At 35.2% G+C, this 16,711-nt stretch overlaps 1 protein-coding gene across 1 annotated transcript; it reads left to right on the forward strand.

The window, feature by feature from the left end:
• LOC109720083 (receptor-like protein 12) lies at positions 6,432-15,929 on the forward strand. Its single transcript, XM_020246964.1, has 5 exons — positions 6,432-6,467; positions 9,278-9,391; positions 11,367-11,515; positions 12,978-14,923; positions 15,128-15,929. The coding sequence occupies exons 1-5, from the start codon at positions 6,432-6,434 to the stop codon at positions 15,733-15,735; spliced, it is 2,853 nt and encodes a 950-aa protein (XP_020102553.1). The 3' UTR covers positions 15,736-15,929.

A 16,711-nucleotide genomic window follows, 5' to 3' on the forward strand; every position in this document is an offset into this window, starting at 1 on the left:
GGTATGAACATATTTGAAAATATCAAAAATTTTATATGAACAATATATGAAAGTTGAACTTTATATGAATATATTTACTATTCACTATATTTGTAAGAATTTATATGAAATTAACCCATAAAAAAATAGGGAAGAAATAAAAATAAATTGGTAAATGCTGTGACGGAAGTCTCCAAATGGTGCAATTAACCGAAAAGCAAAAAAAACGAAATAAAACTGAAAGTCGGTGAAAAAAAAAAAAATCACTTGCAAGCATATAATTTAGATAAATTTAGATAAATACATGAATTGGGAACAAAAGAGAAGCTCTCCTTATTTTGGGAATTTTGTGGGCCCCACATACCTTTTTTTTTAATTGAGGGTTAATTGCACCATTAGTTACAACCTTTGCATCATTTTTAATTTAGTCCCTAATATATATATATATATATATATAGAGTGAGGCTACTATGCTATCGGAAGCACGGAGCCTTCTATGCTTCCAGCTCGTTTTCGATATTGCGACTTTCGAATCGTCGATCGGCTCCGTTAAACTTGATCTAGAGTATTTGAAATACCTAGAAAATAAATTTTATGATTTTACGATATCATTTGCCTAGTGAACGAAGGGGCTCAAAATCAATGGCTGAAAATAAAAATCTTACAAAATGTAATAATATGACATTAAAATTTTAAATCAAAGATATTGATCTTGTTTTATATAGTATAAAGAATTTTCTATCAAAATTTCACGTGATTTGGATATTTCTACACCGTTAAACTTGCAAACGGCACACTATGGCCATTGAAATTTGTTGATTTTGAGCCCATTCGATCACTAGGCAAATGATATCGAAAAATAATAAAATTTATTTTCTAGGTACTCCAAATACTCTAGATCAAGTTTAACGGAGCCGATCGACGATTCGAAAGTCGCAACATCGAAAANTAGTGCCTACTTGGCTTTCTTTTGTATATCAGTTTTGATCTCTATACTTTGTGTTTTTTTTACTTTATTTCTCAAAAATAGAAATGCAAATTTTTGAATTTGAATTTAAAATTACTATTAAAATTACAAATTTAAACTAACGAGAAATTATAATTTTGAATTTAAATTTAAAATTTGAATTTGAATTGAAATTTAAATTTTAAACTTGAATTTTAAATTAAATTTTATGTTTGATTTTGATATTTGAATTTGCATTTAAAAGTTGAGTTTTTCTTTATTTTGCGGGTACACTAATTGGGAATCCAAAAAAGATCTCCCCTTATTTTGGGGCGTTATGGGGTTTACATATAATTTTTTAAAGGATTAATTACACATTGGTCCTAACTTTTTTCACTATTTTTTATTTTGATCTTTAACCCCTAAATTTTGCATGTTTTCCACTTTAGTTTAAAAAAATACAAATTCATAATTTTGAATTTAAATTCGGAATTAATCTTAAAATTAAAATCTTTATCTATCTATCTATCTATCTATCTATAATCTATAAATAAAATATATAAAAGAAATTTAGGAATAAAATACTTTATTAGTTGTATCTAGTTAACAAGAGCTTTTTTTCATCGTCAGCGACGACGGTGAGGATGCTATTGCCAATGCTACCAAAAATAGTACTTTCATTTTAATTAATTTTTTAATATTTTTTTATTTATAAATTCTACGCTAACGATAATAACAAAATACTATTCATTTTTTAATAGTACAATGATTTTTTCCTTTATTTTAAACTGATTAATTTATTTTAGTTATTTGGTTTAGATATTTTTAGTAAAAAATATACTTTAGTTTTATTCTTTAATTTTCAATTGTTTATTACTGTCCGCCGCATTGCGCGGATTTCTTAACTAGTTATATTAAATCCAGAGTGACAAATGTGATTTTTTTTTCTTTTTTGAGGTTAAAGTGCATGCAGGGTGGGCCCCGTGCGGGTATGGCCCTGCCAGGAGAGAGGGAAGAGATTTCTCCCTTAAATTTTTTTTTTCTTTTCATATATAAAAAAATTATAATTTTTTTAAATTTCAATCTATTTTGTTATTTTTTTATTATAAAATTTAAAATATATAAATAATTGTTAAATAGTTTAGACAGTTGGTATTAAATATAAATGTTAATTTTAAAATATTGAGAATTCAAATATAAATTGTATGTTAAAAAATAAAAAAAAAGATTGATGAAGTTTAAGTTAATTTTATATTTTACGAAAGTTAGTTACAGGAATCAAATAAAATATACTAATTAAAATATTAGTACGCATCATATACAAGCAAAGATTTCTCTTCTTATTTCACTAACTAATGGAGGACTACCATGTCTACTAAAAATTGATGGAGTTTAAGTTAATTATTTCTTAAACACGTGGCCATGTTTGGAATAATTAGCATGAAGTAATTTCATCCGTACTTCTCAAAAAATTAGAAATATCATAAATAACCTTGCAAAATTAATAATATAAAAGTAAACAAAAGAGAACAAAAAGAGAAAATATTTAATAAAATTGAAAGACTATTTCAAAATAACTTATTATTGAAAGGGCTCCTTATATTTTCTACGTTAGGAAAGATAGTTGTATTTATTTAAAATTGTTTCGTAATTTGTCCGTAACATTCCATAATTATTCTGAAATTAATTTTTATAACTAATTTTAAAGATTGAATTTTAAAATAACTACCCGCAACATCGCGCGGGTACCTTAACTAGTTTCATTGAAAAGGTAGAGCTTAATTATATTATTATACAATTTGAAGAATAAACTAAGCATATTTTCATCTATTACTATGTTAAAATAATATTGACGGTACTCAAATCTCTATACAGAGAGAGAGAGTGAGACTAGTATGCTTTTGAAAGCACGTAGCTCTTCATGTTTCCAAGTCGTTTTCGATGTTGAGACTTTCGAATCGACATCGACTCCGTTAGACTTGATCTAGAGTATTTGAAGTACCTAAAAAATAAAATTTGTGATTTTTCGATATTATGTGGATCGAAGGGGCTAAAAAAAAAGAGTGTAAGATACGAATGAATGAATCCCGGTGGGTACAATGTGTCGACAACTCAAGCAGGTTATACCAACTATTTTACAATAATCAATAAAACAATCAATAAGAGAAGTAATGAAATAACCAGTAAAGTGGGACAATGAAATATAAGTTGATAATGAATTAGAAATATGAACTGAATAATATAATACCTGTAATATGCACAACATAAGTTCCAGTCGAATAATACCAAATCATAACACTCTTGGTCCCAAAAATCTTAGATTCGTGTTATAACAAGTTGCTTAACTGGGTCAACATATAATCCCATACCAAAAGGTATAGTGGAGGTTCATGAGTCAATTAGACCACTCTACTAGTAAAAGACACCAACGCGGGAGTCAATCTGTCGGTGTATGTGAAATGTGCAACAGGTTGCATGGTGGTTACGATGCATACTACTCAAGCAACATAATGGTCAAACGACCGACATTTGACAAGAAGGCGACGAACTCCCAACAAGAATAGCAACACAGTCCACAAGGCCACTATATCCATATCTCTGAATAATCATAATAATTTACATACTCTACACCGACCGTCTTTAGCGCAAGTGACAAAAAATTTTGTAGTTGATACCCGAGATCCCAAGTTCGAACCCTAGTTGATTCACATTTCTAGCTAAGTTTATTTCTAAATGAAATAAACGAAGCGGGTAGCATGCTACCTATCTCTCAAAAAAAAAAAAAAAACCTATGTACTCTACGAGTCATGAATATACCATATGGTAAGAAGTATAATAAATAGTAATAAAAAATAAGAATAATTATATCTGTGCAAAAGACCTAAGGATCAGACACGGTGTGAATCATTATACTGTTTAGCAAAAAAAAATTTATTTTTTAGAATTTATAAGTTATGATTCATGTAAAGTGACGCAAAAGTTAGAGTACAAATATAAATTAGAATTTATAAGTTATATTCAAATAAAGTGGCACAAAAGTTAGGGTAAAAATATTGAATTGAAAAATATTATTAATTAAATATAATTAAGAAGATATTTATTCAACGGCAAAATATTTATTTTGTAATAAAAGGCTGATTTTTATCTGGTCAATAAATCAAGAGGAATGTATTTGCAAAATTTGCAACTTTTGAGGGGATATGTGATAATTAAAATTTTGTAAGGCCAAGTATGTAATTTCAATTCTTTATAAGGACACCTGTGCAATTAATATTGAAATGTTCGGGAGCCTATACTCGGAAATCGAACAGGAAAAGAAAAACTCGGCGACTCGGCGATTCCGATCCAAAGCCGGAGATGATGGCGAGGGCTCCAATGGTGGAGGACGATTGCGAGGTACTATTTGGAGTCGATCCCTCTACGCTCAAATAGATCGCTTCGTTGTTTAATTTTTGTCTTATATTAGGGTTTTAATGTATGAGATCATGTTTTTTTTCCTTTTTTTTTGGGTGCTAATTTTGCCGCGAAATTCGTAATTTTTGTGTAATTTGCGTCCAGTAATCTGTTTCTTGCGTAGAAACCCTCGGATTTGAACTAAACACTAGCTAAGAGTGTAGTAACTGCACTCTATATAAATAAACAATTATATAATATATATATATAGAGCTAGGCTAGTATACTATCGGTAGCACGGAGGCCTCCGTGCTACCAAGTTGTTTTCAATGATGCGGCTTCTAAATCGACGATCGTCTCCGTTAGACTTGATCTACACTATTAAAAGTATTTGGAAATTAAATTTCATAATTTTTTGTTATCATTTGGCTAGTGATCAAAAGGTCTCAAAATTGACAATTTTAATGGTAGATTTGATGCGTTTGTGAATTTAACGGTGTAAAACAATCCAAATTGGATGAAATTTTAATAGAAAATTCTTTTCACTATTTAGAGTAAGATCAGTACCTTTGATCTGAAATTCAAGTCTTTTATCATCATTTTTTATGAAATTTTTATTTTCACCCGTTCATTTTTAGACTACTTGTTTGATAGGTAAATGATGCCGAAAAATTATGAAATTTAATTTTCAAATACTTTTAATAATATAGATCAAGTCTAACAGAGCCGATCGTCGATTTGGAAGCCGCATCATTAAAAACAACTTGGTAGCACGGAGGCCTCCGTGCTACCGATAGTATACCAACCTAGCGCTCTCTCTCTCTCTCTCTCTCTCTCTCTATATATATATATATTATTTTATTATTATAATATATAATATTTATATGGTCAATTTGTATTAAAATTTAAAATTTACAGCTTTTGCAAAACTAGATTACTAATTTGAATTTTACAAATTCGTTTCAAATTTTCAGGATACCAAAATATTCTTATTCTTTTTTCTCTCTCTTTTTTTTCTCTCCGACTCTTCTCCACCTAGGGATGTAAAACGGGCCGGGCAGCACGTGGGCCGCCCGGCCCGGCACGGCCTCGGGCAGCACGTGGGCCGCCCGGCCCGGCACGGCCTCGGGCCGGGCCACAGCACAGCACGGGTACTGTAGCACCCGTGCCGGGCCGGGCCGTGCTGGGCCACGATTTTGAAGCCCGACGGCCCGGCACGGCATGGCCCTGGGCCGTGCCGGGCCGAGGGTAGGCGGGAGGCCCGGCACGGCACGGCCCGCTTGGGCCGTGCCAGTCGAGCCAGCCCGGCCCGCACCCCATGGCCCAAGGTTGCCTTGGGCCATGGGGTCTGAGCTCCTGGGGAGGAGGGCTCTCCCCAGGAGCTCTTCTCCCAGACCTTGGGAGGAGGACTTTTGGTCCAATGGACCAAAGAATTTTGGTCCATTGGACCAAAAGTCTATTTCTTTTTTCCTTTTTTTTAAAAATAAATAATACAAATTTATTTATTTTTTTTTAAAAAATTAAATATTTACTTTACTATAATTATTTTTATAATTTTTTAATATTTTAATCAAAATATTAATTTAAATAAAAATATTTATTGTTTATATTTAAAATTTTCATACTAAATTTTTTAAAAAAATAAAAAAATAAACACTTACTAGGCCGGCCCGAAGCACGGCCCGGCCCGTGCCTTCCGGGCCAAAGGGCCGTGCCGGGCCAAAGGGTAGGAAACTTGGGCCCGGCACGGCCTGGCCCGAAATTAAATCCGGGCCGGGCAGGGCCTGACCCTAGCCCGTTTCGGCCCGAAAAATGTGGGCCGTGCCGAGCCACATTACACCCCTACCTCCACCACCTCCGCGACCTTTCTCGATGGCAACAGGGTGGCCCGCATTCTCTTCCTCCGTTTTTTTTTTTTTTTTTTTTTTTTTTCTTTGGTTTGCCTCTATCAAGGCCGCAGTCTTCTGTGACGGTAACGAAGGCGGTGCTGCCTCCTCTTCTGATGCCGGTGCCGGAGAAGAAGGATTCAAAGTAAATACGGATGAGAGAGGAACGAACGGAAATCGAAAATGAAACGAAAAGACTCAGCAATTCCGATGGAGAGCAGGAGATGATGGCGAGGGCTCTGATGGTGGAGGACGATTACGAGGTACTATTTGGATTTGATTCGAGTCGATACCTCTCCGCTCAAATAGATCACTTCGTTGTTTAATTTTTGTCTTATATTAGGGTTTCAATGTATGAGATCATTTTTTTTATTTTTTTTTTCTGTGCTAATTTTGCCGAGTAATTCGTAATTTTTGTGCAATTTGCGTCCAATAATCTGTTTCTTGCGAAGAAACCCATCGACTTTAGAACTCAGCAAAGGGGAATTATTGGGTAAATTTATGTATAGAGACCCCTAAATCCCTAAAATTAGGTCAAATGATCTCTCATCTTGATTTGAGCGATGTTAGTCGATTAAATTGGATAATTTTATTAAATTTATTGGTGATTCCGTTGAATTCGTCGGTGTTGATGAGTTTTTAGAAAACTAAACTGAAGCAATTAACAGCTAAACATTTGATAGTTAATAGAGCCACTGAATTTAGCAGAATTTTAAACTTGACTAACTATAATAACTTCAAATGAAAGAAGATAAATAGATGTTGAAGAAGCGTCACTAAGAAAAAAAGTTGAGCGAGCTCCATTCAAAATGGCCTATAGTTGAGGGGGTTGGAGTACTTCTTTTCTTGAATTATTGCTTTCATAGGGTATTTCCGTTCAGCTCATTTGCTGCTCTCAATATTTGACGATATGTGTCTGAAAATCACAAATCTAATCTGATAAATGTGATCGACAACATCCAAATTGCTTGTGCGCAAAAAATTACGAGTTTTATCATGTAGTGTGAAATATAATATAAATTGAATTACAAAGGAAATCGGTGTCCAAATTTACAATTTTTGATATGTAGGTCTTCTAATGTTTTGGAAGAGATCCACGGATTAATTTCTGATTTATGGCCTCTTTGGTATGGTTTTGAGGGAGTGGCACACAAACAATGCGATAAGAGAAGCTAGGAGTTTGAATCTTGTGATCTTATTAATAGCATTAAATAATTGTAAGTTGTACATAGAATATCTTGTGATTTATAAACTTGTGTCATGTTTAGATGTAGTGGAATTGTTTTAAGTATGTTAATTTTCACTTCACTGATGTCTTGCAACATTTGAGTACTTGTAACTCGAATGTGAGTGAAGGATGCTTAGAAGTTGTGAAATAAGTCTTATACTAATTAAAAACTCACTAAACATATACCGGGGGTTACCTGAACTATAGGCCATTTGTGAATTGCTAGCAGAATTTAAAAGTTTAAGTTTGAATACATAATCTTTTGAAGTTCCCATTTCAGTACCTCCCGCCTTCCCTAATAGTTCTATAAGTTATTGCTTCCACTCACTGCATTTGTACATCCGTATGAGCCACTTTATCATCTTCCCTTCAATTCATGTTGTACTTGAATCTCTACCATTCTGCACATTGCAATTTTTTCTTCTTGATAAATATGATCATTTCTTGTCTCTATGATAATGCTCATAATTGTAGGTTGATCAAGCACGGAATGAGACCATGTATTTGTGAACTGCCCTTTTGTAATTGGCACTTGCATAGATGATGATCAATGTTTCATTTCAAGAGAATATTTGACTTGTACTTGTGAATCTCTTCCTAATCTAAACTACTGGACATAACTAAAGCTACCTGCTTGATGTTACGCCTATTGTAATTGACCTATATAGGCAAAGCCTATGTTACTAATATTGACCAACCATACTCCTTATCTAACCATTAACTCTGCCAACATCTTCTGACTGGGATGAGTAGGAATCAAATTCTTAGGAATCCCTTCATTCCTAGTAATCTTTCATACTGTAAACCAAATGGACCCTTAAGGTAGTTGTCTTGCGAACACTAGGTAATCTAGTTTATGATTATGACTAATTTTATACTGTCTTTTATTTAATGGTTTCACAATTCAGACTCCTATATATACCTATGTATAAGATGTTTGACTTGCATATTTCTGAATACTTATGTCACTTACAAAATCGATGATTCAGGTAATACTATCAAATTATGACTATCAGAGATTTTTTTGGTGGATACCTGCACAAGACTCCCATACTTAACATATTTAGTAAAAAACTAAAAAAATATTGTTCCAGATGATCAGAGGAGCCAATAAACATATCATGTGTCTTTTCCAAAAAAAAAAGGAGAAGAAAAACAGTATGTTGCTTTGCAAAAAACACTTTGATACATGGAATGCTTCACAGAAGAACATTTAAGATCTTCTCTGAAAGGATTTGGCAAATAGGCAAACTCTTTAAGGCGCATTGCCACGATATAGGAGTTGGCTTGTAGATCTTAGGCGAGCCTGGCCAGGGTTGCTAGTTTACTCAGGGGCGTTGGGTTCACATTGAGCCTCTTTGTTGCCAGGTTGGGTCTGGTTCGGGTTTGGCCAGTAGTGATTTACTATCCCTCAACCTGACCGGATTGAGCTGCAGTTGGGTCTGGTTCAGATTTGGTCCGTTTGAGCTTACTATGCCTCCTCAACTCAACCTGACCAGACCCACCACCAATCCAATATATATGACACTATCTGCACAAATAGATATTCTTAGATATCGCCATATGCATTTAATCAAATATGCTGGTCAAATGGCTTTTTAATTTGATCAAATTTGTGTAACCAATAAATTCCATAGATATCTACCTTCGTTTGAATTTTTATGCCAATTCTCTTATCTATCCAGCATTGCATCTATCATTTCAGCCAACAATTACTTTTGCAAAGTTGTAAGTTGGAATCATATTCTGTTACTTTGAAAACTACTCCCTTATTTGTAAGGGCCTTTCCAATTGTTGTTGCTGTTATCCTCTCACATGTATAACCAGTTCATTTTGTGCGTGCAGACTGAAGAGATAAAGCAAGCTGCTGCTGATGTTCTCTATCACTACTCACAAGTTGTCATGGTATGCAGTGGGGAAGGAGTTCGACCAACTGATCTTAGGTTGCACCTAATGAAGGTATACATTTATTCACTTCATTATTCATTTTTTGTCCTCTCTTTTCTCCATCTCTGATTGCACAGTATTGCATTGTGAACTTAGGAATAACTAGCTTTTCACCCGTGCGATGCACGGCTAATATAATAATATAAAATAATAAAATTTATTACGTGATGATAAAAAAAATATTCTAATTAATATTATATTTTTTTAACAAATAAAAAAATATATTATTAATCTTAATTATAGTACATATTAAAGTACATAAGCTAGAGAAAAAAAATTTTGGACCAAAGGAAATACTCAAGTAAAATGCAAAATTCAACCCTGCTCTATTATCTATGAATTGGTGTGCAAAATAATTTACATTTACATATTGGTGTGCAAAACAAAATGATAACTAAAATTGATATAAAAAATTACAAATGACATTAATATTTAAGTATATAATGAGATTAACTAAACTTTCATATTTGACACAAATTAGAGTAAGCACACGTATATTATTTCCCTACTGTCACTTTCAAAAATATATAGATATTGGTGTTCATAATTATATGTGACTTTTAAATAAAATTTTCTTCATTATAGGTGATTTTTAATAATATAGTAAAAGATATTATTTCCTTAAAAAATTTAATTTTATTTTGGATAATTATAAGTGATTTTGAAATAAAATTCCTTTAATTATAGGTGGCCAATTCTTTCTGAACGTAATATCCGTGAATATTATTTTCATAAAAAAATCTAATTTTATTTTTCCTAAAGTAGTAATATCCGCACCCGCCAATTCTTTCGTAACATAATATCCGTGAAATTCTCAAATATCTCAACATAATTATAGGTGACTTTGAAATAAAATCTCCTTCATTTTTATAAAAAAAATCTAATTTTATTTTTCCTAAAGTATTATTTCTTTGAAAAGTCTAATTTTATTTTTTCTAAAGTAGAAAATCTATATTTGAACTTGACACGTAGATTATTTTTCCTAAAGTAGTAATATCCGCACCCGCCAATTCTTTCGCAACATAATATCCGTGAATTTTTCAAATATCTCAACATAATTATATGTGGCTTTTAATAATATAGTAAAAGATATTATTTTCTGAAAAAATTTAATTTTATTTTTCCTACCTAAAGTAGTAATATCCGCACCCGCCAATTCTTTAGATAATTATAGGTGACTTTTAATAATATAGTAAAAGATATTATTTTCTGAAAAAAATTAATTTTATTTTTCCTACCTAAAGTAGTAATATCCGCACCCGCCCATTCTTTCTCAACGTAATTTTATTTTTCCTAAAGTAGTAATATCCGCACCCGCCAATTCTTTTTCAACATAATATCCGTGAATATTATTTCCTTAAAAAATTCTAATTTTATTTTTTCTAAAGTAGTAATATCCACACAACATAATTATAGGTAACTTCGAAATATTCTCTAAAGTAGATAGGTGGCAAGCATATAGAACGCCACGTGTCAGCTTCTCACATAGAGTTCATTAAGGATTCTACTTTAGTATATAGTAATAGATTTGGATGATTACTGTGTTGTATAAAAGGTTTTAGGATTTAGAATTTCAGGTAGCATTGGAGATTAAGCTTTTGCATTCGAAATCAGCTATAATTCTTGTTCATATTTTGTATTTGTGGCCTGTGAAATCTTGGACTGAAACTTAATAGCAGAAGCTGATATGGACATTACACCCAACATAGTAAAATTTGTCCTTTCTTGTTTGAGAAGCTACTACGTAGGTAATATTGTTCCTAATATGGAAGTACTCTCTGTCTCTATCTGCTGCATTTCTGCCTACGCCCAATTGAGATGCATGCAGTAGTTAAGGCTTTGTCTAATTGACCTAACTGCACTGTTTAGGTACAAATGCCCCAAACCAAGCAGAATTTTTGGGTTTTTGCTGTTATACCTAACTGTGCAACTCGAGATGCGAACAAACAAACAACCCATAGATTTATGGATTTCTCTCACGTTCTAGGTATCTACATCCTTGCTTAATGTGGAATTGATGTATGAATGGGATTTTGTGCGGGAACTTTCGAGAATGCTTTCATCTTTGAAGAAAAAACCTTTTCTTGCATCTCTTTCTCCCAATTCCATAGGTGCATCATCCTCAGGCAGCGAAAGGTGAGAAAAACAAACTAAGCTCATAGGCTTTTCGCACTGAATCAGATTCACGTAGCATCAGTTGTTCGCGGTAACAACTATCAAAAAACACCCGGGATGACAAAGTTCTGTATTCCAGCGAGCATCATTTTCGTAAATAACAGAAAGCAAGTTAAAGTAATGCACCAGTTTTTGATGCAATTTCTGGATCGGTTTGTCTTTTAGATTTTTTTTTTCTTTTAATTTTTTGATAGTGTACTTCAAATCGATGGGTGACTGATCTACTTCTCTTCGTTCGGTCAATGAAAAACACTTACATAAGCGATTTCTATATCTTCATATGGCTGGGGCTACTATACTTATATGAGTATAGAGCCCTTTGTATTTATAAGTTTTCGGCCGTTCGGATAAAAAAATATGCGGTTAGGATGAGAGTGGTTACGGTTAGGTTGATAGTAGGCCCCCTAGGGTTGAGTGGATAGTTGGTTGAATAGTATAATCTAACGGGTGAAAATAATTAAAGAGTAGATCTAACGCCAAAAACTTATAAGTCCAAGAGGCTTTATACTCATAAGAGTCTAGTAGCCGGATTCATCTTCATATATAGCCCACAAACTTCACTTTTACATGTATTATTTCCTTGTGTACCCCTTAAAAGCTACAGTTTGTATCTAGATTCTGAAGAGATCCCTCATATTTGCATATATGCCATGAAAATTGCGTTCATACTCTTAGAAATAGCTCGTATTTATTATTTGCCCTTCTTAGGAGCGTCTTATGCTGATAAGGTTGCACTAGTGGATGGACATATATGCTAAAATGAACTATTTTTAGGGATATGTGCGCCAAATGTAGCTTTTGAGGTGTATGCACACTAGTTATGTTGGAGAGTATAAGAAAAAACTATTGCTTATGAAGGTTCGACACGCAATTTATGTATTTTGACCGCTATATAATGTTCTAATGAAGAATGATAATCCTTCACAGCAGGAAAAGAGAACTCTTTCAATAGTCTACTACATCAACATCCAGGCATTAAGTTTCTTCCAAAAGGGACCCCTCCTATCCTTATACTTTTCTTCAATTATGTCGACTATGAGCATATATTTGCCAGGTATAGTGAGTAGATGTTACCCTTATAACAATAATTTCCTTTTGCTTTCTTTTTCTTTGAATTCTTCAATCTTTTTTCTTTTTTCTTTTTTTTTTTCCGGTTTATGAATTGTGTTTTAATAGCGGGTTGGTCAATGTGGACAACTAAGACTACATTAATGTGGACGACTAAGAGTACTTCATCTTATAGATCTTTCTACTTGTTCTAATTCAATAATTCTCTCTACCTCTATTTTCTTATTTCGGCTCTATTTTCTTATTTCGGCTACTCAACTGTATGTTCTCTGCCTTATTCGATGGGTTTTTGTCACCATTCGCTCTTTCTTGCTTTATTCTTTCTCCTGTCCTCTGTTTCGTCTTCTATCGGCAGCGCTACCTTAATTGTGCCATGCCTTCCGACTGAGGGCTCTATTCTTTTACAATTGAAGCGAGAGCTCTCTAATTCCAACCTCGTATCTTGGCAACACGGAACCGATTGTTGCCGTTGGGAGGGTGTAGCCTGTGACCCTGTGTCAGCTCGGGTCACCTTCCTCGACCTTAGTAGCCGTGGAATTTCTGGTAAGATCGTCTCCACATCTGCTCTCTTCAACCTTACCTCCCTTCACTATCTCAACCTTGCCTGGAACCAATTCGATCCAATTACCCTCCCCGCTTCTGGGTTCGAGAGGCTCAGTAACCTTACCCACCTGAACCTCTCCAACGCTGGTTTCATTGGTCAGGTTCCTATTGGGATCGCTCACCTGACAAATTTGATCTCGCTTGATCTCTCCATCAGTTATTTTACTCCGGACACAAGCGATCAATTGATACTTCATGACCCAAGTCTTAGAACTTTGATTGGAAATCTCAGCAATATGAGGGAGCTCTACCTCGACGGTAGTTTCATATCAAGCGTAGGATCTGATTGGTGTCGTGCTCTATCTGTGTCGGTCCCTCTACTTCAAGTTCTTAGCTTGCCAGGTTGCTCCCTCTCTGGCCCAATTGATCCCTCGCTCACGCGGCTTTCCTCTCTAACTACTATCGACCTCCGATATAACAACTTCTCTTCTGCTGTGCCCGAATCCTTCGCCAATTTCTCCTCTCTGAGTAGTCTTCAGCTTGCATCATGTGGTCTTGAAGGTTTGTTTCCACAAGAAGTTTTCCAGCTTAAGAATTTGACTCTTCTCGATGTATCCAACAACCCAATGCTTTTTGGAAATTTACCGAATTTCCACCTTCATAACTCTCTCGAGATCTTGATGCTCGGCGGCACCCGTTTTTCTGGTGCCATACCAAACTCGATTGGTCGTCTCAAGTCCTTGACGACATTGAACGTTTCGGGTTGTAGCTTTTGGGGGCCAGTACCCTCTCCGATATTCACCCTTACACAATTGCATTATTTAGATCTTTCGTCCAACAATTTTAACGGTACGGTAGAACTTGGCTCATTTTGGAGCTTAAGGAATCTCTCGCATTTGTCTCTCTCAAATAACAAATTGACGGTGATTGATGGAGAATATAACTATTCCTCCGCGTCCTCCCCTCAGATTTCCAGTTTGTACTTGGCATCTTGTAATCTGACCAAGTTCCCTGCTGCCCTGATGTATCTACCTAATTTGACTGACCTTGATCTCTCAAGCAACCAGATTCATGGCGCCATACCATTGTGGATATGGGAGATTGGGCAGAACAATCTCACTCGCTTGATTCTATCGCACAACATGCTTACCAATGTCGAGAGGTCTCTCTCCATTCTGCCTTTACCTTATATTGAAATTCTCGACCTCAGTTATAACATGCTTGACGGGCCTGTTCCGCTTCCCCAAGGAAGATATCAAGTTGTTCTCGATTACTCTAACAACCGGTTCTCGTCCGTGCCGTTGAACATTTCTTCATATCTTCGATCCACTTTCTTCTTACAGCTATCTCGAAATCATCTAATCGGAAATATTCCAACTTCGATCTGTGAGGCCCTCTTTCTTGAAGTCCTTGATCTTTCTTACAACAGGTTTACTGGTTTGATCCCGTCGTGCCTGATAGAAGGCAACGGCCTCCTGCGTGTGTTGAATCTAAGAGGGAACAGATTGCTCCGTGGGACGACATTGCCTAATAATATTAGCCGCGAGTGTCCTCTTCGGACGCTAATTTTGAACAGCAATGGGATCGAAGGGCCGCTACCAAAGTCTTTGGCCAACTGCAGCATGCTCGAGGTGCTGGACTTGGGGAACAATCGGATAGTCGACAGGTTCCCATTTTGGTTGGGGAATCTCTCAATGCTCCAAGTCCTTATCCTTGGCTCCAACAAATTCTATGGCTCTGTCGAACTTCCTCCGCAAGGTGAAAGAAGTGACTACCATTTCCCGAGCCTGAGAATTCTCGACCTCTCCTCAAACATTTTCATTGGTAACTTGTCGTGGAGCCTCTTCGAGAATCTTACAGCCATGATGGTCACTAGCTCTGCGGACATGGAAGTTTTGGAATTTAATTATGTGGTATTTCCCAGTTATTCTGATTTTGATGTGGCTCCTTATCTTGATACAGTTGTGGTGATTGACAAAGGGCAGGACGTAACACTTGCAAAGATCTTGACAGCATTTACGATGATCGACCTTTCGAGCAACCAATTCCACGGTGCAATCCCTGAGGTGATCGGGAACCTCCGCTCGTTGCGAGGGCTAAACATGTCGCACAACGCCTTCACCGGAGGAATTCCTTCTGGATTTGGGGGCTTGGCGCAACTCGAGTCTTTGGACCTTTCTTCCAACCGACTCTCGGGGGAGATTCCGGAGAGTTTGACCTCCCTGACCTTCCTCGAGTTGTTGAATCTGTCCTACAACTCTCTAGTGGGGAGGATACCGCAAGGCAATCAATTCTTTGCGTTCCCAAATAGCTCATTTGAGGGGAACGTGGGATTGTGCGGGCGCCCCCTATCGAAACAATGCAATACTGATTCGAGTTCGACGTCTCCTGCACCAGTTTCACCTTCTTCGACATCCAAACACAGGGCTTGGAAACACAGAGTTGAGACGATCTTATTGTTCCTCTTCGTCGGATTAGGATTCGGGGTCGGTTTTGCATCGGTGATCGTGTTCCAAGTGGTTTGCAGAGCTGGAAGAATATGGCTAAACAAGCTTTTCATCAGGCGTTAGATTAACCAAGATTGATTCCTCTTCTACTTGATGTTTTAGCTTTGATGAACGAATAAGAAAATTTGGTCAAATAAATGAATGTTGGTTGCGATTGTTTAGAACAAAACTTTTGAACAATTAAAGAGATATGTAACTAGCAAAGTTGTTAGCTTTCTTTTTTTGCTGTTCTTTGAATGCATCAAATATTTGGATTTGCTCGAATGTTCTTACAATCCGAGTTTCCCTGAGACTAGTTTTAATTCTAAATTTATGATCGAACATTATTAAGATACAACAAGAGTAGCAGCTTCCATGGAAAGCACTTAACATTAAAACACCTCTACCCTTCAAAAAAAAAAAAAGTTTTTTTTAATGATTGTTATTATTTTGTATTCAATTTGAAGAAGCATAATACTTGAATTAATTATTTACCCAAAAGGCCAAAACAAATTATTGCACTTAGGAGTTGTATGCTACTGTGTTGAGAGCGTAGAGTAAGAAGCCAAAAGTTATCCTAATGCACCATTAATTGGCCTCGAACGTTTTTTCCTTTTTTTAATCCAACTTTTTTTTTTTTTTTATATCTTGCTATTAAGTTCCTATATTTCATATTTTATTTCAGTTTGGTCCCAACTAATCATATTTTTGCTAATTTTAACCCAAAAGAAAAAAACCACGTCAACTTCAATAAAGCCCTGTTGGTTTATATAAATATCGGTCATAATCCAATAGCATTCGGTCAATCCTGACACTAACTATTTCAAATTTCTGAAAAAGTTTGATAGCGTGTCCCATTAGTTTGCCTTTTATTTGTAAATACGCAATGTGAATAAAATTAAATACTTTTAATCAGTTATATTTAGCTGGAAATATAAATTAAGTAACTCAGTTTTAAAATTGAGATCTTGAGTATCAACCATCGAGCCTTCAGCCACTTGCGCTTGGGGCGTTCGGTAGATTTTCTGACATCAAGATTGATAGTTGGAGAATTAAAATA

Source organism: Ananas comosus, linkage group 14, assembly GCF_001540865.1.
Source record: "Ananas comosus cultivar F153 linkage group 14, ASM154086v1, whole genome shotgun sequence".
Taxonomy (NCBI): domain Eukaryota; kingdom Viridiplantae; phylum Streptophyta; class Magnoliopsida; order Poales; family Bromeliaceae; genus Ananas; species Ananas comosus.